Source organism: Delphinus delphis, chromosome 2 (genome assembly GCF_949987515.2).
Source record: "Delphinus delphis chromosome 2, mDelDel1.2, whole genome shotgun sequence".
Taxonomy (NCBI): domain Eukaryota; kingdom Metazoa; phylum Chordata; class Mammalia; order Artiodactyla; family Delphinidae; genus Delphinus; species Delphinus delphis.
Window position 1 is genome coordinate 68,915,406 of NC_082684.1, and position 27,582 is coordinate 68,942,987.

Below are 27,582 nucleotides of genomic sequence, written 5' to 3' on the forward strand. Positions count from 1 at the left end.
ATTGCTCGCTGAGATTTTTTTTCCCCTAGAATAAAGGATGCAATTTCTTCTGCCTGTTCAGCTGTTAGCACATTAAAGTTAGTCCCTATTTTTTTCTTTTGGTAGTTTTTATTCGTGATGATTTTTTTCCCCATTTTTCATTGAAATATACGTGGAATATGTAATAGTTCTTTTAATGTTAGGATTTTTTGTTGTCATGTGCATAAAAAAATATTAAAAGTCAAATGATCAAAGGCTTTTGTTGATGACCCCAGACCAACATTCAGACTTAAGCATCATTACAAGGGCCCATCTAATGTTAAAAGTAACTTTACTTGACATGTGTGACAACCTGTCAAGCCAAGTTCAGCCTATCATTATTGGCCATTACTTTATTGTGGAAATATTTATTGAGTGCTTGAGAACCATGCAGCACTACCACATGGCATGGTGTCCTGAACAAAACAGGGCTCAATAATCATTTCTTTTCTGTTTTCATGGGGGTCTTTACTCTGTGTAAGAGCTTCTGGAGCAAACGAGAGCAGCCTCCAAGAGCAGAGCAGTGCCAAAAGGTTTTCACTAATATGCTTCATCAGTGCAGTCAGGTGCACTCCATGAACATACTTCATCTTGTCTACCTTAAATTTCTATGAAGTGTGTAGAGATGGCCTAGTAAACTTATTTAGGACAGTATGCTTAATATTGGAGATGATCCTAAGAAATTACAGATTTCTCAGTATGGTATTCTAATTAAAACCTAATTAGCAATTCACTGTGCTGGAACTTGGATTTGTAGCATAGAAAAAAAAAAAATTCACTATGCACAGAAAGTAAAGATGTATTTTTTGGAGACATTAGAATTTCAAAAATATAAGGCAGCACATGTGGAATTTAGAGGTGTTAAAAATCTTAAGTGTGGGTTTCTCCACAGCTTTAAACGTGAACAGTTTTGTATAATCAGTGAGCTTGCCAAACAGTATCAAAAAACTCATTTTCTTCAAGTGCTTTATTTATCTTTAATAGAACCTTCATCACCCTGGTGTTGTAAATTTGGAGTGTATGTTTGAGACGCCTGAAAGAGTGTTTGTTGTTATGGAAAAACTCCATGGAGACATGCTGGAGATGATCTTGTCAAGTGAAAAGGGCAGGTTGCCAGAGCACATAACGAAGTTTTTAATTACTCAGGTAAGAAATCAATTAGAGTCAGAAAAAAAAAAAAAGGTAATATCTAATATCAAATGTTATCACTGTTTACCTAGAGCTTTCTACCCTTGTTGTTTAGTCCCTACCTCCCCAGTCTAAACTACACTTAAAAAAAAAGTTGCAGTGGCTTATTGTATTCTCTAATTTATATCTGTAGCATCCAGAGTTCAGGATACGTACCAAATGAATAATGTGTGTGCAGGCTCATGTATTAAAACTACTCATGAAATTTTAAAATGCACAGTGACTGAGTCCTCATTCTTTGAAAATATTCAGGAATATGTATCCTTGTTAGATATCATTGAATTCTTTTATCTACACCTGTTTTGGTTGCTGTATGGATACCATAATATGATACTTTTTCCATTAAAGTTTCCTTAGAAACCTGCTGTGTTAATTAATCTAGCTCATTTCAGGATCTGGAGTATAAAGAAACTCAACCATTCATTTTGAGGTTTCTCTTGACCCTCTAAATTTATGTCCTAGTAGAAAACATTTTGAAATAAACTTTTAGACTAAAATAAAATGATTTTGATGATTTTTTTCCTTTATAGATACTTGTAGCTTTGCGTCATCTGCACTTTAAAAATATTGTTCACTGTGACCTCAAACCAGAAAACGTGTTGCTAGCATCAGCTGATCCTTTCCCTCAGGCAAGTATGAAAGCCTCTCAGCAAAAAAGCCAGCCGACAGTCACTGGTTCCCCTGCAGCATTCTGTCACCCTTTCTCCTCAAAACCTTTGTTTCAAGTCTCACCTGCCTGTTTTCATCCATTTGTTACCCTTCTTATATTGTGGGGACTGCAGCTTTGTCGCTCTGCATCTCAGCTCAGCCTGCCTTAATAATGCACACTGAGCCTCTCATTGTGCTTCTGCTTCTGTCGTGTGGACATCCTGGAGAACTGGCAGCACTAGGTCAATGCTGGGAGCACTGGCCTAAGAGGGAAACACTTAAGAGTCCCAGGGATGCTACCAGCTCTCTAATGTTAGGCAAGATATTGCAGTTCAGTGTTGTTCTCAGGGGCAAGGAGAAAAGTTTCTTCTTTTCCTCAACTCAGGGGATGCAAAACAACTGTATCTCTTCCCAGGAACTGTCATATCTGAAGTGACTGAGGTGGCTGTTCTGCCCTGGCTCCCTGATACCCTCAGGTCCTGGCTAGGTGTCCGTACAGAGCTAATTTTGAGGAATATTGTGGATGGCATGATGCGTCCTTGTGCTTATCCTTCAACCTTTCCTTATAATAAGCCCTTGAGTTAAATCCATCAGTTTGCATGATGTTTTCCTGCCTGGTAAAACACTATTACCCACTTCTGTGTATACATATTTTCACATTTATCTCTGGTTTTACGGAGGAGGGAAGGAGAATGTTTAGATGATATTTTTATGAATAAAAGCATACTTTTGTATCAGTACCTAAACCACTATCTTCAAGTACATAAAATGGAAAATAGCTATTCTACCGTGAGAAATCCATACAATGTATGTAAAATATTATAGTTGTTTTTTAGCAGTTGTGGACTAAGACACACAGTTTGTGACCTTACTATATCTCCAAACCATTATTATCAACAGGTGAAACTTTGTGATTTTGGTTTTGCCCGGATCATTGGAGAGAAGTCTTTCCGGAGGTCAGTGGTGGGTACCCCAGCTTACCTGGCTCCTGAGGTTCTAAGGAACAAGGGCTATAATCGCTCTCTAGACATGTGGTCTGTTGGGGTCATCATCTATGTAAGCCTAAGTGGCACATTCCCATTTAATGAAGATGAGGACATCCACGACCAAATCCAGAATGCAGCTTTCATGTATCCACCAAATCCCTGGAAGGAAATCTCTCATGAAGGTAATATCTTCCATTCAAAAGTGATAATGATTTAATCATTGTGTTATATTATTAATTCAGTTGTGAATTTTTAAATTGATAAATGCTTATTGCAAATTGCCCACTAAGGCAGGGGCACAAATTTATTGAGGTGGATGGAGCAGTAAAGGAAATGGAGACAAAAATATCTACTGGTAAAAAGTATATGTGTTATAGAGAAATTGAGAAATACACATTAAAAGGTAAATGAAATAAAGAGAAACTGTTAATATTTGGTGTATTTCCTTAGAACTTATAAATGTTTACACATTGATATAATGGTAATACTTGATCTTTACTAACAGTACTCTTTTATTTACTATATGCCTATTTCTGTGTTAAGCACTTTTAACTTATTATGGGCACAAGAACCTTATGAGATTGATATTTTAATTGTCACATTACATATATTAGTATACCGCATTCTTTGTTTACTGTTTTCCTATATGTGACATTAGAGCATGTATAATATTTTATACATATTCCCCGCTATTATATTTTTAGGTTATTTCTATTTGTTCAGTGTTAGATAACCTTCATGTATAATTTCTTATATGTATCTCTGATGGTTTTTTTTTAGGATAGATTACCTTGGCAGTGTTGCATTATTTAAAATTAAATTCTTCTTAATAAATGTTTCCTTCTTAAAGGAAGAGTGGTAGATAGTTTTAATTCCTTCTTACAGGAAGAATGATAGATAGTTTTAATTCCTTCTTAAAGGAAGAGTGATAGATAGTTTTAAAAGAAGTGGTGGGGCAGTCAGGGCAGTGAAAATGGCTCACTGCATGCTTCAGAAAGAAGTTCCTGGGCTTCCCTGGTGGCGCAGTGGTTGAGAGTCCGCCTGCCGATGCAGGGGACACGGGTTCATGCCCCAGTCCGGGAAGATCCCACATGCCACGGAGCGGCTGGGCCCGTGAGCCATGGCCGCTGAGCCTGCGCGTCCGGAGCCTGTGCTCCGCAACGGGAGAGGCCACAGCAGTGAGAGGCCCGCGTACCGTAAAAAAAAAAAAAAGAGAGAAAGCAGTTCCTCATGAACGTGCTTTGGAGTTTATTTAAATCACACACACACACACACACACAAAATGTGAAGATAGGTTTAACTATTATATCTATATTTCAAGTGAGAACACTGAATCAAAAGAAGTGAACCACTTGGCAAAATCACAAAGCTAGTAAGTGGCAGAGCCAGAATTTATACCCAGATGTTCTGAGCGTACATTCTGTAACCACTGGTCCTGCTTCCTTTTTAGTTTTCAGGCAACATCTAGCTCTAAGTTTGTTGAGATTTTCCACCACTTAAAGAGGCAAATACATTCATAGATAAACATCTATTTGATACCTGTTATTGCACGTCATGGTGCAGAAATTGGAAAAGAGCATGTATAACTTGCTTGGACAATTAGTTCTTAGACTACATTCATATTAAATGGCACGATCCATCAATTATCAGAGCTTTGAGTTACTATTGGCAGCAACCTTTTTAAAAAAATTGTATTGAAGTATAGCTGATTTACAATGTTGTGTTAATTTCCTCTGTACAGCAAAGTGACTCAGCTATACATATATATTTATATATATACACACACATTATATATCTATATACACATTATATATCTATATATATCACATTATATATATATACATTTTTATATTCTTTTCCATTATGGTTTGTCACAGGATATTGAATATAGCCCCCTGTGCTATACAGTAGGACCTTATTGTTTATCCATCCTATATATAATTCTCTGCCTCTGCTAGTCCAAAACGCCCATCATTCCTTCCCTCCCCTCCCCTCCTTGGCAACTACAAGTCTGTTCTCTGTATCTGTGAGTCTGTTTTTGTTTTGTAGATATGTTGATTTGTATCGTATTTTAGATTCCACATGTAAGTAATATCATATGGTATTTGTCTTTCTCTGTCTGACTTACTTCACTTAGTATGATAATCTCTAGGTCCATCCATGTTGCTGCAAATGGCAATATTGCATTGTTCTTGATGGCTGAGAAACATTCCATTGTACATATGTACCACATCTTCTTTATCCGTTCCTCTTTCAATGGCCATTTACGTTGCTTCCATGTCTTGGCTATTGTAAATAGTGCTGCTGTGAACATAGGGGTGCGTGTATCTTTTCGAATTAGAGTTTTATCTGGGTATACATCCAGGAGTGGGATTGCTGGATCATATGGAACTCTATTTTTGGTATTTTGAGGAACCTCCACACTGTTTTCCATAGTGACTGCACCAATTTACATTCCTACCAACAGTGTAGGAGGGTTCCCTTTTGTCCACAACCTCGCCAGCATTTATTATTTGGAGACTTTTTGATGATGGCCATTCTGAGTGTGAGTTGATACCTCATTGTAGTTTTGATTTTGTGAATAACCTTTAACATCATTTAATTAGTTGTAAATCATAGCTAGGTGGATATATTTTGAAGGAATCTGTGACCTTAAAAAGAACTACCATGTAGCCAAAGGATTAATGAAATATTTAGGATAATTCAATAGGAGAAAAAAGGGAAGTGTAATTCTTTTTCTCATCCAGGAGGCAGAAAGGAGAGAATTATCAAATATCCTTGTGACCTAACCTTGTCAGGGAACATTACCCTTAAATACAGTTAAAGGTATGTTTGATATCTATAATCTAGAAATCCAGTAGGATAACTTGATGTTGTTACCACAGTGCAAATCTGAAATATCTCTAAAGCCAGTCATACATTTTCCTATTATGCAAGAATAGGACATTAAGAAAATAACCTTCACATTAAAAATTTTTTTTCTTGCAGTAGTGGAACAAATGATGCCCACTCTTGGAAATATGCTGGCCTTCTGTGTAGATAGAAGCTATAGATTATGAATGTTTAATTATCACTAGTAATAGAAACCAGAGGCATAGATATCAATAGCTCAAGAAACTCTTGTTGGGAAACCACAGTATACATGCATAAGTAATATGAATGTAAAGGGCAAAACATAAAATATCCTTCAAGTTTTCATAAAATGCCCTTGAAAGTTTGTTGGGGAGATGAGTTATATGAACTTGGGAAAATGATCATTTATTTCCTTGAATTGTTAGCTTGGTATAAAATCAAGGTCTCCAAGTTCAGAGGAGGGAGAATCACTGTGAACTTGACTAGTCAGAATTGCATTTTCAGGGGAGATGGAACTTAGGCCAGTCACTGAAGAAAGAAAAGGAAGAGATACAGCGTTTTACAAAGAGGGAATTACATGGGATTATTCAAGAGGCATTTATATTTGACCAGAAAGAACACATTTTACTTGGCTATAGATGTCTAAGCACTAAAAATGCCCTGCCACTCAGACAAAGTGATGTGGAAACCAGCTCAGGTAGAATCTCCTTCTTCTAAATGACTCAAGTATCAGTTTGGGGATTAACTCGCCTCTCTTCTCAGTATCTTCTTCTAGCTCATCCTTGCCTTTGAGGCACAGGAATTGTACTATTTGCTAAATGAAGCTCAGATGGCAAATGAGTTACCTACCCGCTGGTGTACAAACAGAAGTATTATTGAATATAAAGAAAAGCTAATTAAATTATGTCATAATATTAGCTGAGGTGTTACAAAAGTAATTACTGGCCCAGATTCTATTCCACTGTCTTGTTGGGAACAAATAATTTCCTGATTAGATATTATCACAGGGCCAGTACCAAATAATTTTAAGCACGTAGGATCTGATGAATACACAGGCAAACTAGTATCGGGCCAAGGGTGGTCACAACTGAAATTAGTGAATTTTCAGTCTCAGGATACTGTAAACCACACCAGAACCACTAAAATTCCAGATGCAAGGAAGTAAACATCTAGGCACCTCAGTGACTCTAAATCAAAGGTAAGGATCAGCAGTGAAGCAGTTTGTGATGTTGTATTCCTGCCATTCTAATTAGCCATCACTTACCTTTTCTGAGCTTCAGTTTCTCATCTGTAAAACAGGGTAATGATTCCTGCCCATATAATGAAGTTGTAATAGAGACTGAAAGAGATAAAGGATGTGAAAGGCATTTATAGAACGCAGGTGTGGGGTGAGCCAAGGATTTGGATCTAGGAAAAGGATAGCAGAGCACTAAGCTAAGCAGTTGCTCTGGCGAGTAACCAAGAATTGATTGTATAATTTTAGAAATTATATGCAAACTGATGTGCACATTTCCCAAGTGTTCTTCAGAAAAATTGTTAGTTGTACTTTTTTTCTTGTCATGAAAAAGCAAAAGATAAAAGAAAGTTGTAAGGTCTTTGTAACGTACGTAGATGTGTCAGGAAGAGAAAATTCCTTTATCGTGCTTTTTTTTTTTTTCTGTTAGTGTAGACATGGACTCAGTAAAATATAATACTATATATTGAAGTGCTTGAGCTATCATTGTGTCATTTGATCCTCACAGCAATCCTCTAATAAGTAACTTGATTTAGTCTCTATGTTAGAAACCAGAAAGGTTCAATAATTTGCCTAAGGTCACACAGTGGTAGGGCTTGGACTTGAAATCATTGGTTTCTCTCCATTCTTTACAGCATACATTGTTGCACACCAAAGCGTGCTTATTTCTAATGTCTTGCTATTTAGCAACCTATAGGGAATATTTTAAACTCATTAATTATTCTTGCTATTATAATATAATAAGCTGAGTATTGGCATTAGAGATATGCTTACTAATAATTTATCAGTGAGTTAATCAGGACTCTTGCATGCAAATAATAGAAACTTATCTCTAAGTTAGACAGAGATAATTTATTGACTCACACAACTAGGGAAGTCCAGAAGGTGGACTCCATTCATCTGGATCCTATAGTTCAAGTGTCACATTTCTCTCTCTTACCTCTGCTTTATTTTATGATGGCTTCCTTCTCAGGTGGGCTTTTCATGTGGTACAAAGTGATCTCCCAGCAGCTCCAGGCTTACATGCTACCCATTGTACATGACTCAGAATGGAACCATAATTATCTGTCAGTAGCTGTAGAGTCTCTGAAAGGGGCACTGATTGGCTGCCCTTAAATCCTGTAATACCCTGGGAACAATCACATTGTCACTGCAGGAGCCTGGCTCTGATTGGCACTGTGGATGATGGAGAGCCCCTCCAGGTTGGAGAGAGGAAGTTCCTGCAGGGAAAAGATACTAGGCTAAAAACAAACACAAAAGCATTAACAGATGTCCGTTATAAAAGTAGATTTTTTTGTGAATTAAAGCATGACTTGAAAAATGAGAAAAAAATTGGGGAAAATTTAACTTAGCAAATGTTACAGGTAAAATGGTAATAGTAAAATTAAATAAATTTTGAGAGAAAAAAATAAGAATAACTAATCTTCTATAACCTTTGCACTGTAGCCAAGCACTACTTTACACACTTTACATATATGAACTTATTTAATTGTCCCCAACCTTTGAGTAGATACTATAATTGTTTCCATTTTAAAGATGAGGTACTGCAGACATAGAAGGTTAAGTGGCTTCCCTGGGTGGGGCTAGGGTGCAAGTCCTGTCAGCCTGCTCCAAGGCAGATGCTCTTACTCATTGCATTGACAGCCACTTGATTATCCTTTCTAATGGATTTAGCCATGCTGTCACATTAAATTTTTAATATGTTTTCACTAGCTTAGAGCTAGCGTAGCAACACAATTTTTAATAATGTCTAAAAAGACAGGGAAACAGGATCATGTTGTGATAAAGACCTGAGTTGCCTCCACTCAGCATCTTGGTAACCTCATCCAAGTTACTTATTCCTTCAGGTCTCAGTTTTCTTGTCTGCAATATAGTGACACTAGTTACTAACTCACTGGATTACTTTAAGTATTAAATGAAATTGCACTGGAAAGTGGTTAGCACAGTGATTGACATAACTAGATTACCTTAAATGTGTTAAACACTATTTCCAATCACTTTACATGATCAGTCGATCTCTCTGTATATATATATTTTAGTTCTACACTTATACATACAGTCATATAATTATGTATGTAACTAAACACATATTTAATCACAGTTATATATATAACTAAATACTTGTATAAATTATATATTGCTATACATATATAACTAAATAAAAATGCATGTATACAATAAAACACTCCAGAATGAATCATATGATTACAAATAATTGCACAAAAGGAGACTTTAGGTAATCATGGAAAAGGAGGAGTTTGAGAACATTTCAGTTCATTCTAAGGCAGTGTGTTGTATCTTGTTTCATTTCATCATTGTGACTGTCTGATGGCCATTTGACCATCCAGTTTATCCATTACTACCTGTCAGTAATTAGACATGGCCTCACTCTCACCTCCAGCTTTATCTCATACTAGGTTAAGCTTAGTCCTCAGCACATAGGATGGCTATGACATTTCTCAGTTCCTTGGAAGGACTTGTTCACCTATTTTCAAATAGTTACTTGATTAGGCAGATTTACTTCATCTTATGGAACAGGCAGTCCATTGTCATTTAAACTTTTTTTAGATAATCAGATGAAACTAAAGAGAATTGCAACTTATTTGATCATGTACCAATATGCCCTTTCTTTCATTGCATTTTTAGCAATTCCAAAATAACAAGAGATAGGCCAGGTTGTCCTCCATGTTTGTCACATCTAGTACATAATAAGGGTGAATCCTGGATGGACATGGCCAAAACACCAGAAAATTGCAACCAAGACTCAATCTATAACTTAAGAAATAGGTAAGCAGGGCAGTGGTTGAGAGTCCGCCTGCCGATGCAGGGGGTGCAGGTTCGTGCCCCAGTCCGGGAAGATCCCACATGCCGCGGAACGGCTGGGCCTGTGAGCCATGGCCACTGAGCCTGCGGGTCCGGAGCCTGTGCTCCGCAACGGCAGAGGCCACAACAGTGAGAGGCCTGCGTACCGCAAAAAAAAAAAAAAAAAAAAAAAAAGAAAAAGGTAACAGGGATGTAGAGCTTAGAAACAGGAAGTGGAAAAACTACCTAATAGTCAGAACACAGGAATATTTGCAAGGTAGGGGATTACTAATAATTTTGCCAAAGAACCTCCTTGATCATGGCTCGTTTTAAACTACCTGTAATTGTCTCGTTCTAAATGTATAGCAGACAGTTTTTAACTTTGGCATGCCAGCGGTTAATCAGAGGAGCGAGTTAATAATGGGGATTCCCAGACTCCACCCCCGTAAACTGCCATCTTGCTCTGAGACTGTAAGTAGTCCATGGAGCACACCTTCTAAAACACTGCTCGGGAGCCCTGATCCCCAGAAAGACCTGGCAGCTGACAGTGCTCTCAAAAAATTTTTAGTAAGTTTCCAATATTCAAATTTAGATGAACTAAAAATTCCTCTCATTCGTAACATTTTTTTGTATCCACATCATTTTCTTTATCAGATATTTAATATCAGGAGGTGTAATTTGTTCCAAATGTTGAATGTATTTCAATATAGACTTCCATGAAAATAGTAAGAAAAAAAAATAAGAAAAAGCTTCTTGACAAGCTTCCTATGTCAAGATGAAAGAAGAAAAAAGAAACTCCAGGAAATGCAAAAATTTGTGTAATAAAGTTACGTGTAATAAAGAAGAAACTAACATGTGTGTCATGATTTTGAGCGATTAAGGGAATATAGGAAGAGAGAATCCTTTTAACACTTGAAAATTCTCCTTTGAGTGGGCATAGGTGTAGAAATTTGATGTTACAGGTTGTAGGGTTATAGGTTATAGACTATCGGGGGTATGAGTTATAATCCTATAGTTCATAATAGTTATATATAAATTATTCCACATATTGCTTATTAATTTTAAATTATAGAAAACCTTTAGACCAAGCGTATCTGACTTCATTATAATTATGCAAAAGGATGTGTAAATAGTGAAACTTCTTTCACACTGGAAAGGAGGACAGAGAAGAGGTGAAAGGAGCTGTAAGAGCTGTAACTTGCAGAGTTCATATCCGATTCTGCCGAGGTGAATGGATTGGCTTATGTATTGTGTTGGCCAAAAGGTTCATTTGGGTTTTCCCGTAAGATTGTACGGAAAATGCCGAATGAACTTTTTGGCCAGCCCAGTACATTCACATGCATGATTTAGTATACGATTTAATCATAGAGTTAATCCCTTTGAATAAATGTTTTATATATACATATGTATATATATATATATCTCCTGTGTTGTGCACCAGACACTGTTCTAAATTACAACAGTAGCCAGTACATTAATGTAACTAAATTAATTGCATAAAGGAGGACAATGAGGTAGAAAAAGCTGAAATGAATGATTCATTGTCCTTAATGGAAGAGAATCAGTGTTTTATTTTGTTTTGTTTTTAAGGTGGTTCTTCTCAAACTATGTGATAAAGGACCAGTTTTATTTTATTTTAATTTCCAAACATATGGATCAGTACTTTGTGAAATATAATAAAAATGTGACAGCAATGTCAAAATGCTGTGGAAGTTTCCAGAGACTTAGTCTCACTTTCTATACTTATCTCATTGTAAACTAATAAACATTTCACAGACTGGCGTTCATCCATACTCTGAATAGCTTAAAGTTAATGAATCAAGCATAAATGATACTGCACATATTTTTTTAAGGTGTAGAGGTAATCAGAAGAAATTTTTTACATAGTTAAAAGAGGTTTAATAATGAGATATTAGGTTTTATCTTTCAATTTGAACTCTTCCTACTGATTGATTTAGATCTTTTACCAGGTGCATATGACATTTTTGTAAAAAATAATAATAAGGAACAAAAGTGCAAGAAAGTTCCAGGAATAAGTGGAGTACAACCTTTTGTGTGACTTAAATTCTTGCACACCTGGTCTAAAAGTTGTCTATCATGTTAAATATACAAACTCTATCTATGTATCTTTATCTATCTATCTATATATATACACACACACACACATATATATATATATATATACTATTTTGTATGTGAATATTACTGGAGAGTTAGAGGGTTTTAGTTCCTTTTCTATAATACCAATTCTTGCATGGTGACTGAGCAGATGAAGAAGATGTAATCTTAAATCTCTAAACCTTCTTTGCCCACACAAAGGAGAATTTGCAAGTGTGAGAGTCAAATTAATTCTCTTTTTCTACATTCCTTCAGTTGGTCAAGATCCTAACACATCTTAAATTATTCTATTTTATAAATGGCTTTTTTATACAGCATTTTTTACCCAAGAGTTTATTCTTAGAAGGAGAAGAGAGATGACACAGGTAACCATGTGAGGTGGGTTATATAGCTAATAAGGTGAAATATAATTTGCTTCAGTGCAAATCGTCCTACTAGGAGAATGATGACAAACCTACAGTGATGGGAAAGCCTCTGTTAGTGTAAAAGTACACTTCCATCATCAGATTGAATTGATGTATTCAATTAGAGATACACAGTAAATTTGAGGAAGGTTAGTGATAGACCATGATGATCACTGGATAAATTACTATTTTTTCCTTCTGAGTTTTGATATTCTTTTATATGCCATTAGGGAGGCAAGCAGGCAGTAATCAACACAGAGGCAACGTCAGAAATTGTCTCACAAAGAGCCCACGACCCCCGCAGACAGAGATCATTTTCTGTGCTTGCAGGTGAAGTCTGAAGAAGCACCTATTCTCATCTCACCTGCTGTGTTGTCACTGCTCAGCTTCAGAGTCACATGGTTAGTTGATATAATCAAGAATTAAGATCAGACATGAAGCCTTGACATATGTGAAAAGGAAAAAAAAAAAGAAAAGGAAATGCCCTTGCATTATTCCTATAACTTATCTTTAGTTCAAAATTATCAACTTGGGATGGTGCACCCGTGACACAGGTTTTTTTCCACTGCACGATCCAACAGTCTCAATGGTAATATTTCTGCTGCTTCTTTCCCCTGATAAGTGCAGCTGTAGTTTATTCTTCCATTTGGTCTCAATCCTCTGCTGACATTTATGTTCAGTGCAGAATATATGGCATCCCAAGGCATAGAATGGCTATAATAATATACCACTAAATTTATCCAAGCATCTAAATTTTATTTTAAAAGCTATTTTTTTTTTTTGCCATTCAATGTGGTAAATTCAAATAAAATTGGTCACAAGTGCGTTTTTCCCCCAGAAATTGGAGATGAAAAATACAGCCAGTACAAACACAAAGCAAAGCTAAATAAAAGCCTAGCACCATTACCACATGGTATGTTTTCAAAATCCAACAGTGTTCCAGAACGCTAAACACTTAAGTTGGAAGTAGCACTTTGCCATGAAAAGGAACCAGCTGTAGGTCCCTCTTTCACTACATATTGTTCAAAACAAAAAATAACCCTATTGAAAATAAGCCTCGGGTAGATGAGACCCAGAAATCCAATGGTATGAGAAACAAAAGAAAGACAATTGTCATTTAAAAATTAAACTGTGTTTGTAACAGTTTATGAGCCTTGCAGATCTAGCAAGCCTGCTGAATATTAATGAATAGATTGATTTGTCAACATATTAGCACCACTGTCAGACATAACAGCATGGAGGAGATGCAAGGGGACTAGGCAGTAAAGTACTTAAAAATGCTGGACTGGGTACCATGAGATTCTATCATAATTGATAAACTATAGTGAATGATGTGGGTCACAACTTCCACTGGGTTTTAACATTTTTAACAACCTCTATTTGAAATTCTAGGATTACTTGCGTTTAATTTTTTTGAAAAAGAGTATGCTTTTTGTTCAGTAATAAGGAACTTTAAAATTATGAGCCAAAGACATACAGTGGTTTAAATGATATCTACTTAGTAGAGTGAATTTTTAAATATATGTATGTGTCTATGTGTTTATATACATACACACACATACATATTTCAAAATCCAAATGAGTTAATATCTGAAAAGGTGTCCCACCAGGTAAGGAACGTTTGATAGCAAATAAAATATAATTAGATTTTTTTCTTAAAAAATGATAATTTGTAGAGAGAAACTGATCTGAAGAAGTTTTAGGCAGAACATTGGCATTATAAGTGCTCAAAAATTGGCTGTTTATTTGTGCTCCAAACTGAAATGTTTCCTATATATCCCAATAATAAAAATAAAATTTCACTTCTGAATGTACATCCTAGTTGAGTTGAAATGTGACATCTAAATATATGTGGAGATGTCAGGATATAGGAACAACAAATGTTAAATATTCTGTAAATTTGCTTTCTTTCACAATAACAACACAGAATAATATTTCAAATTACAGAATATTAAGAATCTTATCCTACCCCTGTACTGCTCCACAATACCAATCCACTGAGCAATTATCCAGAATACTCTTATGTTGCTACTGTAATAGAAAATGTACAATTTCATGAGGAGCCCTATTTCTTCTCAGTTTGAGCCTAGCACAATGAACAAAATGTCTCTGGGTTTTTACCCACTGGTAGAAACAAACCCAGTCCTTTTTCCAAATAAAAGCTTATCTCAGAGGTTTGAAAACAGCCATCGTGTCACCCCAAGCTTTCTCTTCTCCTGGGCAGTGAGTTTTTTCTTTAACCACCTGTTCACTCTGGTCCAGACACTCCCCTCTCTATGTTCTTTTTATTTATTTATTTATTTATTTTGCGGTTTGCGGGCCTCTCACTGCCATGGCCTCTCCTGTGGCAGAGCACAGGCTCCGGATGTGCAGGCCCAGCGGCCACGGCTCACGGGCCCAGCCGCTACGTGGCATGTGGGATCCTCCCGGACCGGGGCACGAACCCATGCCCCCCGCATCAGCAGGCGGACTCTCAACCACTGTGCCACCAGGGAAGCCCTATGTTCTCTTTAAATCAAACCTCAAAACTGTTCTGACTCAAGGTTCAATGAGCCTGAGAGTAACGAGAATCCACCATTCCTTCATTATAAAGAACACATTTCTTTTAGCATGGCATAAAATAACACTTGATTTAGGTATAAAATGTAAACTCATGTTGAGTTTACTGTGCATTTAGGACCCTGAATTTTTTCTTATATATGTCGTTGATAAGCCACATTTGTCAATTCTGTACTTAGACTGGTTTGGTTTCGGGGTGGGGGGTAGCTAAATAGAGGACCCTGTTTCATTCGTCCCTGTTAAATGTTATCTTACCAGTATAGCTCTATATGTATATAGTTATCTTGGAACTTATTTGTGTAATCCAACTTGTTTGCTCTTCCTCTCGGCATCCTCTGAGTAGAAGCTATCCTGAAACCTTTCTATTGTCTTCGTTCCAGAATACTGAACAAGATGGGGCCTTCTCTATGTTTATATCCATCTATTCTGGGGCCCTTTGAACAACATTAAACCAGTTTTTAACTACTTTCAATGTTCTCATACCCCTAGTCCTTTGCTATTCAAAATGTGGTCTAAGGTTCCACCTGGGACTCTCAGGCTCCTCCCCAGACCTACCTAATCAGAATCTACAGTTTAAGATCCCTAGATTATTCATATGGGTGTAAAAATCTGAAACGCACTGCTTAGCACAGCCTTTCTCAACCCTAGGAGCACATATTAGAAACACCTGAGGTGCTTCTAAAACTACCGACACCTGGAGGCCCCTAACAATTTTTTTCACTTGACCTTTGGCTTGCGTATCAGCATAAAAAAAAAAAAAACAAAAACCAGAAACCCCTCCAAAGTGAAAATGAAAAAAAAAAATTCACCCCAAACTTCATTAAACTAATATAAATATATTTTAATTTAGACTTTAAATTTTGAATCAATTTGGCATCAGTTTGGGGGCTGCTATATGCTGTGTTTAAACAATTCATGATTTCCAAGATTGTCTTTCTAGTCTTCAGGCGGAAATTAAACTGAATGTAAAGCAAAGGACTACCCAATGATAGAATAACTTTCTACAGAGGAAAGAACTGGGAAAGGAAAGACCCTGCTTGAGCCTCTAAAGGTCTTGCACTTCATTGGATTGCGGTAATTGACTCAGGAACGAGTGAGATGATGATTCCCAGCGCCCTTGTTTGCTGCCGGCAGCCTCTGGTTTCAGCCCCTGAGAGGAGCGTCCCACTTAGTGTTGCTGGGCAACAGCTTGCTGGGTTGAGAGCTGGAATGTGAAGGGTTGCAAAACGATTTTTTAAATAAACACATAACTTACCTTCAGCATGAATCAAGCCAAAGGGAGAAGTACTGAGCCTACAGGGTGACAGGCAGTGAGGCAGAATGGAAAGGGAAAAAAGCAAACAAGGAGCTCAGTAGTGACAGATGAAGACTCCATCACTAGAGTGATAGTTCTGACCTGGTTTCTAATTTGAAAATTTGTACCTCAATAATTTGCAGCTGGACGAAAGACAGTACCGGAAAAAACAATTTTTTCTAAACTACCGTGTCTGGACAAAACAGGTCAGCCCCAGGGTTTCACAGATAATTTCTCTTGTGTCAAATAAACATTGTAAAGTAAATGTGATCTGTATTGCAGATCCTCTCAGCATTATTCTGATTTTCTGATGAAAGTCATTGATACTGTGATCCGTTTGTAGACGTGTGATGTCCTACCATCCAGGAGTATTTTTAGCCAAAATATACAAACTATATGCACATAATGTGGATATTAAAACATAGAGCTGAGAAAATGGATATTTAAATTTCTAATTAATGTATTCAATCTATCAAATGCTATTTAGCAAGCATTTTCCTAATACATTAAATGATGCATTTGATTTTACATATTTATGAAATTGTGCAAAAATGAATACACAATCTGTGGGACCTTAAAAGAGCTAAAATCTAGTGGGGAGAATAGGGGGACAGGCAGGTACCTAAAATGAAAGATGGGGAATGAGGGAATTTCCAGGGGTTAAGACTCAGTGCTTTCACTGCAGGGGCCCAAGTTCCATCCCTGATCGGGGAACTAAGATCCTGCAAGCCTGTCGGCCAAAAAGAGATGAAAAATGGAAGATGACTGAGATGTGACCTGAGGGTCCTATTATGTCTTCACATATGTCCAGTTCCATTCTTTCTGTAGGATTTTCTCCAAGCTTTGGATGCTGTTTAGTTTAGCCATAGCTATGACACATGCAAATGTCCCTTCTTCATACTAAGAACCTATTGTCCATACACATGGTATTTGCTTTGAAATGGAGAATGACTGCAATATAGTTTCCACAATTTCAAAGATGATTCTGAATTTTGACACCCTAAGAAAATAGAATCCATACAATTAACACCGATGGAACGTTTCTTTTCATATTAAAACATAAAGCCCTCAGCACCTGCGTATACCATTCAATTTTGTTTTTGTTCATATATACTTATGCAGAACTTCAGCTATCCCAACATCTGCTGAAAGTCCCATTCTGTTAAAAAAAAGAAAAAGTTTGATAAAATTTTCTCTTCGCTTTCCTGACATTTCAGTCTCTCAGCTGATGGGGCAACAAGAGAAATTGCTGTACAGGAAGTTAGGGGAAAAGTAACTTTGTTAGCCAAGAATTTGTTGTAGCAAAAAAGAAACATTAAGCGTCATAAAACAGATTTTCTTTGCTCTTATTTTAATTTATAGGAAACATTAATATGAATCCATGGCCAGAGACATTTTAGAAAACACAAAACTCTGTGCTTATGAGAGAGGGGATTCTTTAAAATAAAAATCTGAACCATACAATTGTTTAAAATTTTCTAATAAGAAAGAAAAAGGAAAGACTTCTCACATTGCCCGAATGTAGCTATTTGAGGTGCTCAGAGAGCTCAGCCTTAAGACAATTTATTAAAAATATGGAAGGAAGGGATTGAGTTTTAGGATGAATAAGAGAACAGAACTCTCAGAATAATATTAGAAAGGCTAACTCTCAGAGTAAATGGGCAAGTAGATCAGAAAATAATCCTACCACTCTCTGAAAAAGTTGCCATCATATTTACTGCAAAGAGAAGGAGGAACTAACCACTGCCTATTTTGCTCCTGTTTTCTTTGGGGGTGGAGAAGCGGCTCTTCAAATTGAGAGAATAATGGAAGGAGGGTGTGAAACAAAAAATATAACTCAGAGAATGGAGGATTTTCCTGCACAGCTTTGGCCCTAGGTACAACGACAGCTGTTTTAAATTACATCTGCTTATTGCCCCAAACTGGAGAATCCAGCACTGTGTAGCAATAAACCTTGACCTCATGAAAGGCAGGTATTGGGATATGTACTTTTTGCTATATTTATGGAAGGAAATATGGGGTACCAGGAATTTGCGGCAATCTCTGCTTCCCCAAATATCTCTTTATCCTGGGGCTCCAGATCTTCCTGGTGCTCCGGGGAACCTGGAGTTTCTGTATCCTTCTAGTTTCCGCCTTGGGTGCTAGTATCCTGTTCTGCTGACATGCCAGCATGTCACCTTTCCTTCTGACTTCCCATTCTGCTGCAGTCCCCTTCCTTACTTTCCTATTTCCCACAGCCAGACCACCGTCCCTTTCTCCTTTGCTTTGTTTTTGAAAGAAGTTCACAGAATGGCCCAGTTTCATATCTGTCTTTCCCATTGTCTCTCCTCCTCCGCCCCCAGCCACCCTGCAGTTTCAAAGACAAACCCTGTCAGATTCCCTCTAGGTCAGAATTCTGAGTCTTGATTTGAGTTTTGGAACTGGAGTTGAGATCCCGTTTGGAATTTTTTCCTGATTGTTGACTCTCTTGGGACTGCTGTAGCTACTCCAGTTTTACTAGTCTTTTTGCTCCTTTGCTATTGGCTTCCTTCCTCCCTTAACTTGGATCCTTTACATTTGAGGGTTACCCATAGCAGTCTCAGCTGGGAGCTAGTACCTAGGGGGGAAATAGTGGTATCACAAGAGTACACTCAATGGCAGCTATAAACTATGACTGATGTTCAGAACAGGACTTAACTGCATATTGAAGAGGCTAACAGAGGTGCTCCTAGAGCCATTGTGAGTAATTAGTAAATCATGAATAAAATGAGAGAGATACCAGAATACTTAAGACAGGCCAGGGTTTTCTGAATTTCTAAAAGGGGGAAAGAATGGATTCTGTAATCATTCAAGAAGAAGCTTAATATCTGTCCTTGTCAAAATCCTAGAATGTATGATTAAATGAATAGTTTGCAGATATTTAGAAACAAATCCTGGTACTGAGAAGGAAATGACTAAAAACCAATACTAGTCAATATTAGTTTACTTAGAATCTATTACTCCAGAATAATTGCATTCTTTTTCAATAAGATAGCTACTGCCAGATAGGTAGAATGAGTAATACCAAGGACTTATGTTTCTTAACTATACATTAGAAAACATTAGAAAAAAATCTCCCACAGTAGCCTTTGGAGAAGATGATAACATATGGACTGAATGGGATACTCCTAGGATGAAACATTGCTCATTTATGAGTGTGTTCAAAGAATAATTAATAGGCATGGCAGTTGGACGTGTAACCTGTTGGAGAGTCATCAAGTCCTATGTTTAAGCCTTATCCTGAAAAAAGGTTCCTAGTAATTTGATTAATACATAGCAGATAGGCTTACTCAGTTGGGAAGTGGTGGAAAGCTAGAGGATTAGTCCCTTCGATAGGAGAGATCACATCACATTCAGAATAGTCTTTGCTGAAATGTTGAGCTAAGGTCACAAAGATAGATAGATAGATAGATAGATCAATCAATCCAGGCACTTATGTACATAAAAGTATGGTGGAAACATGACTAAGAAGAATTTAATGTTCATTATTGGAAATTTTCTAAATTTAATTAGTTTTTGAGATTATTATCGGTTAATAATAATGAGTTAATGGTATGATGTGCCTACTGCATGCCACAGTATTTAAGAGCATGGGCTTTGGAGCCAGTTACCCTGGGTTTCAACCTCAACTGTTACCTGGGAACTGTCTGACTTCGACCAAGTTATATGACCTTTTGAAGTTTCAGTTTTTCCTTTTATATAAAATAGAGATTAAAATAGTAACTACTGGAGCTTCCCTGGTGGCGCAGTGGTTGAGAGTCTGCCTGCCGATGCAGGGGACGCGGGTTCGAACCCTGGTCCGGGAAGATCTCACATGCCACGGAGCGGCTAGGCCCGTGAGCCATGGCCGCTGAGCCTGCGCGTCCGGAGCCTGTGCTCCGCGGCGGGAGAGGCCCGCGAACCACAAAAAAAAAAAAAAAAAAAAAAAGTAACTACTTTCATATGTTTGTTAGGAGTACCTAAGAATATGAATGTCAAATTTTTTTTAAAAAAGCAAAACCTTCCATCCTAGGCTATATGAATAATATCACAATTAAGGTGTCAGTTAATTGTGAGGAAAATTCTGGTCCATTGTGAACAGGGACATTGAAAAAGAGCTAGTGAACATAAAAAGCTGTCATATAGAATAGTCAAGTTCTCCATTGCATCTACAACATAAATAGGATTAATGGGGGTAAGTTATAAAAAGACAACTTTGGGCACAACATAGGAGAAAAGAATTCTTGTCACTGGTATCCTGCAACACCGTTGAGATGTGAAATAGATTGGACTACTGCAGTTAGTCACTAGGACCCTAGCTAGTTATATTTAGGGAACGCTAAAGAAAACATTTTTTTCTTTGAGTAGGATAGTAATTAAAGGTCAAAGATTTTAAATGGTGCTTTTTTTTTTTTTTTTGCGGTACGTGGGCCTCTCACTGCTGTGGCCTCTCCCATTGCTGAGTAAATGATGCATTTTGTCATGTTGTGTGTGTGTGTGTGTGTGTGTGCGCGCGCGCACGCACACACACGTGTGCATATTTTGCCTTTGCAATTAGATTGGGAGCTTTTCAGGGCTTTATCATTACCTTTTTTATTCCCAATGTCATTGCCAACAGTAATTCCTTAAGGAATATTTGGTGAATGAACAGATAAATGAATGATACGTATATGCGATATATACATGGTCAATATAAAGAATATTGTAAAAAAAAAAAAACAACAGTAGAATCTCTTTTTAAAAGTGAGCTTAGTGAAAGGCATTTTGGATGGTATATTTAATGCTGGGTTGTATGAGCCTTGATTAATGAAAAGGATGTTTTAGGAGTTCCAGAAACAGTGACCAGTAGAATGGAACTCTCAAACACTATGATGAACCTATTTTCTCAGTAACACCGGGTTCCCAATATTTAACTACAGTGTCCAACATTTAATAGTTAATTATTTCTGTTTTCTGCTATCAAGAGCCATGAAATATATTTATAAATACACAGATACACCCACCCTCACACACACACTCCTGCTAATTCTCGCCTTAGGTCCTAAACTATTTTCTCTCGGAGGTACTTGTCATTGGCTTGCTGTGCTTATTCAGGTCAGCTGTGTACTGTGGCTGTAGTGAGACTTGTGATTATATGCTTCATTCAGCAGAGCAATTTTTTCATCTTCACATATTCCATTCCCTTCAGACACATCTAGTTTCTCCCCTGGCCGTACTTCCTTCCCCATTAGGCAGTGTGATTCACTGTTGGGGCCCATTTGGGCACAAACCAGACTTTTTGTCGAGTTGCTGTACTCCTACCTTCCTAATTATAGAATTCAAAGCAGAAGGAGTGAATTAATAACATGTCTTTATTCCCTGCAGTGTATGAGGAAGCATAATGCTGTGGCATGCTTACGGTAGCACATGCATTCTCCCGTCTCCCCTTATTCTCCATTTTTGCTGTGTGACTTCACAGCAGCAAGAATGGAAGGTGCACTTTACACACCAGTGAGTAAATCATGTGAATGGATGTTTTAAAGCCCGTGCCCAATACACAGTTCACTGAGAGAACTATACTTTCAAAAGCCCTCTGAGAACACATGCTTGGAATTTGAAATGGTACTAAATACTGTGTTTCCTAAGGTATCCTAGCGAAGACAAGGGTGTAGGGGCATAGACAGCATTTAAATATGTGCTATTACATTTACTTTCTCCAATCAAGCAATTCTTAGATGTTTGATTCTACAGTCCTTCCATGCAGGCAAATACTTGGAATATTAGTATCAAAGTGATACAATTCTAGATTAGCAAAAGCCTGTAGAAATCGTTTCTCTTTGCCTGATAACGAGAAGGATTCTGATTCATTCTGAGGGAATAAAGTGATCTTTGTTCCAGGTGGCCTCAGGACTCCTGTGACACTGTATTTTCAGATCCACACAGACTGATGTAGACCAAACAATGGAGTCAAAGCCCCCTCATTCAGGACTTGATGGTTGAGGAAGTTGGGGAGTTAATTTGCATCTTTATCAGATACCTGTTAAAGGTTTTTGATAGAAAGATCCATCTCTCAAGAATCTTAATGACCAGGGTTGATTAAGGGAGGGAATGGACTCTTTGGTGGAATGTGAATGCTTTCATTAGTTTGGCAGATTTCCCTAAGTTCTTTTTGGGAAGAAAATGCTAACAGGAAAGAAAGAAATGGGAAGTCATTACAAGAATGAGTGGGAAGCATGAGGTAATGAATTGAATAAATAGTGAACAATTAAGGGTATAGGCTGAAAATAATAGTTTTCAGAAAGGTAAGTGAGAACTCTGTTACATGGTACTCTGGGTAAGATGATTTGTAGACTAGATAACTAGAAGAATCGCTTTTTTCCCTAAATTACACTCTGTTGAAGTCCCAGTCAGAGGCAGAGTATGAGGCTGGGTGGTTTGTGATTCTAACCTCTTAGAAGAATTCTTGTTAGACAAGTTGATTACCTGTCTTCCCTATGAAAGCAATGAAGGCTGATATAATTCCAATTCATGGGTTTTTTTGTTTGTTTGTTTTGTTTTTTGTTTGCAGTACGAGGGCCTCTCACCACGCAGCCTCTCCCATTGTGGAGCACAGGCCCCGGACGCACAGGCCCAGAGGCCATGGCTCACGGGCCCAGCCGCCCCGCGGCACGCGGGATCCTCCCGAACCAGGGCACAAACCCGAGTCCCCCGCATCGGCAGGCGGACTCTCAACCACTGCGCCACCAGGGAAGCCCCATGGGTTATTTTTAAAAGTAAAGAGAAAGAGACAAAAGTGTTCCACCACTGGGCCATTGGTTTTTAGGCTCTAAGTTTATCATGAGTCATGGCCCATGGTTATGCTTTATTTTCTTCCTTTTAAATGTGGTGTCCAGATGTCTGTCACTTAATTCAAGACTACGGAGCCCATTATGTGTATTCAAACTTTAAACACATTTTGTAACAAAATTAGTAAATGCTTTCTCTTGAATATTAGTTTTATCCTGCCATTAGTGCAACACATATTTAAATGATGTATATTTGAACAAAACTCCTACTTCAGAGAAATGTATTAGAAACTAGACTAAGAGAAGTTCACATCATACTCACAAAGGACTCATACTCCTTCCTCTACAATTATTTCCAATTCATTTTTTTGCATCTAAAATTAAATTAAGGCCAAGGTTTTAGAATTCTCAAGGGGAATTTTCTTCAGGTTCTAGTGTCTACTATCACTGTGTTACATTTAACTGTGTGAAATAGCATATGTGGAATAAACTATAAATGAATTATGCATATGTTCCAGATATGTCATCTATTTTTACCAATAAAAATTTTTTTCAGCCATTGATCTTATCAATAACTTGCTGCAAGTAAAAATGAGAAAGCGCTATAGCGTGGATAAGACCTTGAGTCACCCTTGGTTACAGGTAAAAATCAATCACTGGCTCTTTTCTCAGTTGAATAAGCTTCTAAATATTTAAGATTCTGATACTATATATAAAAATCTTTTGTCATTTTTTAAAGTATAATTATAATACCAGTTTGTTTGCCAAAATGCATGCCACTTCATAGGATTTAATAACAATTTAGTATTTCTAAACCTCTTTCTCTACCAGGAAAGTTGGATAAGGGAGAAACACACCATACCACACACATACACACAGACACACACACCAAAAACAAAAGACAAAAAAAGAAGGGTCATAATGAAACTCCAAGGACCAGATTTCAGAGGCATCTGTATGATAATACAGATAATATATCCAAGTAGACGCCCACCTGGTCATGCACTGTACTTGTTTGGAAGCTGTATATTTAAATCCAAGGCAATACTTGTAAAAGAAATGCATGGTAGATATAAAGCATATGCATGTGTTTGTTCTCTCTTAAATATTTTATTTTCACACTGAACTTAGAAGTTTAGAAAAACGATCCTCTGCAATACTGAAGGATTATTTGTAGGCATTAAATTCCAAAGGAATACCAACATTCTGCTTTGTTTGACTGCAAATATTAATTGCCCACCTTCTGATGCCTGATATCCTATAAACAGTATGCATTTGCAAAGTTTAGGTAAATAGGATGGCTTTGGTGCTGATGCTGTCACCTCAGGGTGCCTGATGAAAGACATAGCACGGTGGGAGTGGAAGAAAAAAGGGTAACATATATGTTGTGGGAGCTGACAACAACGAAAGAGTGTTTTAATGAGTTTTAATCATATCTATGGTAATATTTTGCAATTTCTCCCTCAGGATTATCAGACCTGGTTAGATTTACGAGAGCTGGAATGCAAAATCGGGGAACGCTACATCACCCATGAGAGTGATGACTCAAGGTGGGAGCAGTACGCAGGCGAGCAGGGGCTGAAGTACCCCACACACCTGATCGATCCAAGCACTGGCCACAGTGACAGTCCTGAGACCGAAGAAACAGAGATGAAAGCCCTCAGTGAGCGTGTCAGCATCCTCTGAGTTCCATCCCCTATAATCTGTCAAAACACTGTGGAATTAATAAATACATACGGTCAGGTTTAACATTTGCCTTGCAGAACTGCCATTATTTTCTGTCAGATGAGAACAAAGCTGTTAAACTGTTAGCACTGTTGATGTATCTGAGTTGCCAAGACAGATCAACAGAAGCATTTGTATTTTGTGTGACCAACTGTGTTGTATTAACCAAAGTTCGCTGAAACACTAAACTTGTTATTGTGAATGATTCATGTTATATTTAATGCATTAAACCTGTCTCCACTGTGCCTTTGCAAATCGGTGTTTTTCTTACTGGAGCCTCAATTTGGTAAGAGTCTACAGAACCTGTCCATGAAGTGGTTCTGTTCTGTGTGTCCCATTGGTGTTGTCACTATAAGCAAACTCTTGAAGAGTAGATTATTACCGGTGTTCTATGAACAACTCCAAAACTCATGTGGAAAAAACGAATGATGGGGACTGGGGGCTCAGGGGGATGGATATGCAATCCTAAGACACAAATGCATGGAAGAGTTTTACTGTATAGTTTCAAATCCTTTGCCTGCCTGGTGTGCCTCAGTGTATTTAAACTCAAGTAAATGGGCCTAGGTGCACCTACTACTTTTTAAGCCTAAATGCCTTAGAATTGTAACTGCCATGTATAGAACAGGTTTATTTTCCCCTTTCTTACAATACCCTGCTGTACTATGGAAAATCAGCAGCTAAGCAACCTTTTGCCTATGTGTATTTTTCAACAATAACAAATAAATATTCTTGGCAAAATATGTGTCCATCGGCTGAATTATTTTCATTTGTGATCCATGCTAATGTTCTCTGGCCAAGTAAGAGCAGGGGTATCTGCTCAAAAAGACCAGAGAAAGTCTCAGGGCCTAGAACTTAGCTTTGTCTAGTCTGCAGCCACAAAAGTATGTTTCCAAGTATACTGAAACCTTTCTATCTCGCATGTCATCTAGTTTCCAGTAGAAAGGAGAAGAATGACCAAAGCCAAACAGAATACTTGGAGACATAAGAATATTACAAACAGCAATCTCAGTGTAGCCTCCTGATTTATTAGAATAATGGCTCTAATAATTTCTTTCTAAAAAAGAAGATTCTGAGGTGAACTATAATAACACATCAATACTGGAAAACTCCTAAAGAGAAAGCCAACTTAAGTAAAGTTCTGTAGCCTGGGGAAGACAAAACTAATATTGGACTTAACAGACTTCAGGTGTGTGGAGTGGATAATTGTGGGCTGTTTTTCTTTATAGCAGGATGACAGTGAATTATCATGTATTACTGTTACTATATAACAGGAAAAAAATTGTAATAAAGGTTTGGAAGAATTTTATGTGTTGTAAGCCACTTGAATATGTTACATAATTATGTTAAGACAACAGACAATATTTGCACTTGGAGGGATGGGAGGAAAATAGTTGATCTTTCCAATGGTTAATTACTATTTTGTATTATTTTAAGGGATTTGGAATTTATTCTGTGTTAAATCTGAGGAAATCATTCAAACTTTTTAAGCAGAAGAATAATCAACATCAACAAGTTCACTGCCAGCAAGACAGAGTCTGGATTGAAGCCAGGGCAGGGGTGAGCCAAAAGACCAGGTAAACTATTGTAATAACATCGGGGATGATGAGGGCATGAGCTAAGGCAGGAGTAAATAGGAAACTAGGTGGGGAGGTGTATATAAGAGATGTTGATGGGTGGAATCAGTGGGACTTGGTTACTAGTTGAATGTGGAATTTAAAGGAGTCCAGAGTGAATCCTAGGTTTTAGCTCAGATGAATGATGGAACTATTAATCAAAAGGAGTTACAGCCTTAAAAAGGGTAAGTTCACATTTGAACATGTTGAATATAACGTTCCTGTTAGACGTCAAGTTTGAGATATCCTGAAGATATTTAGATATGTGTGTAGAGTTTAGGGAAGAATTCTGGAGTTGAAGGTACAGATTTGGGAGTCAGTAACTCACCACAAGTTGATTAGAATGACTCAGGTCCTTGGGGGTGGAATGAGAAAGAATGATCATAGGACACAAACCTGAGAAATATCAACAGGAATGGTTCAATCAGAAAAAAAGGAAAATTGAAAAGGAATATTTAAAGATAGAATTACATGAAGTAATATTATAGAACTCAAGGGACGAAGTAAGTTCAGGAATGAAGTAGACAATAGTAGAAAATATTATGGAGGAATAATGGTTTCAGCTTTTTGGGGGGCAGCCTTACCAACTATTCCAGCAGTTTGTAACAAACATTACTCTTTCTGTTACATTCAGAGTAGCATGTCAAAAGGATATCTGTGTGGCCATGCTACCGACACAACTTATTCAAGCACAAGAAAGAGTAAGTAACCGCTAATGTTCAGAAAAAAAATGGGCCGCTGAAAGTCATGCCACTTTCTTCCATCCAAAATATCAGTTGATACTGCAAAGACTCCAATTTCACTGAACCAGCACCCACTTTTTATGCTAAATATCATCAATGCAGTTGTCCACACTTCACATCAGTGGTATATCATTGTGTTTAATGACATGGGCAGTAGTCTGTGTTTAATACAAGAGGCAGAGCAACATTTTTGATACAGAAGAATCTTCTGATTCTGACAAAGATGAGAGAAATGACTGATGCATGATTTAGGGAGGATGTGTCCTCTGTCATTGTTGCAGTGGCGATATTCCTTAAACAACATTATCAGTCTATTCAAGATGTCATAAATTTGCTGATCTCTGTATATCCAGAACCACTAGAGCAAACTCCCACTATTCTTGCTTCTGGCCTGAGCAAGAGGACAGTGCTTAGAAAAATATTTTGATCAGTGATGCTTTCGATTTGTCCATTAGCCCTAAAGAATCTTTGAGTTTAGTGAATACTTACTCTCATGGAGACTTTTTAAAAAAATATATGGTCAGCCATTGTACTGAATGTGTACAATAAGTACAGCAGTGAGAATAAGAAAGCCATCTGTCTCCTCTTTGCATTCATTATCCAGTCAGTGTTAAGTTTGACTACCTCTATGAAGTG

At 37.4% G+C, this 27,582-nt stretch overlaps 1 protein-coding gene across 1 annotated transcript in view; it reads left to right on the forward strand.

The window, feature by feature from the left end:
- Positions 1-25,315, forward strand: part of PRKD1 (protein kinase D1) — a 333,970-nt gene extending 308,655 nt beyond the window's left edge. Inside the window, exons 14-18 of the mRNA XM_060004736.1 lie at positions 1,003-1,164; positions 1,737-1,835; positions 2,755-3,022; positions 23,422-23,507; positions 24,333-25,315. Coding sequence (XP_059860719.1) covers positions 1,003-1,164; positions 1,737-1,835; positions 2,755-3,022; positions 23,422-23,507; positions 24,333-24,551 — 834 coding nt within the window. The 3' untranslated portion in view covers positions 24,552-25,315. The remainder of the gene's footprint in view (positions 1-1,002; positions 1,165-1,736; positions 1,836-2,754; positions 3,023-23,421; positions 23,508-24,332) is intronic.
- The last annotated feature ends 2,267 nt before the right edge of the window (positions 25,316-27,582 follow it).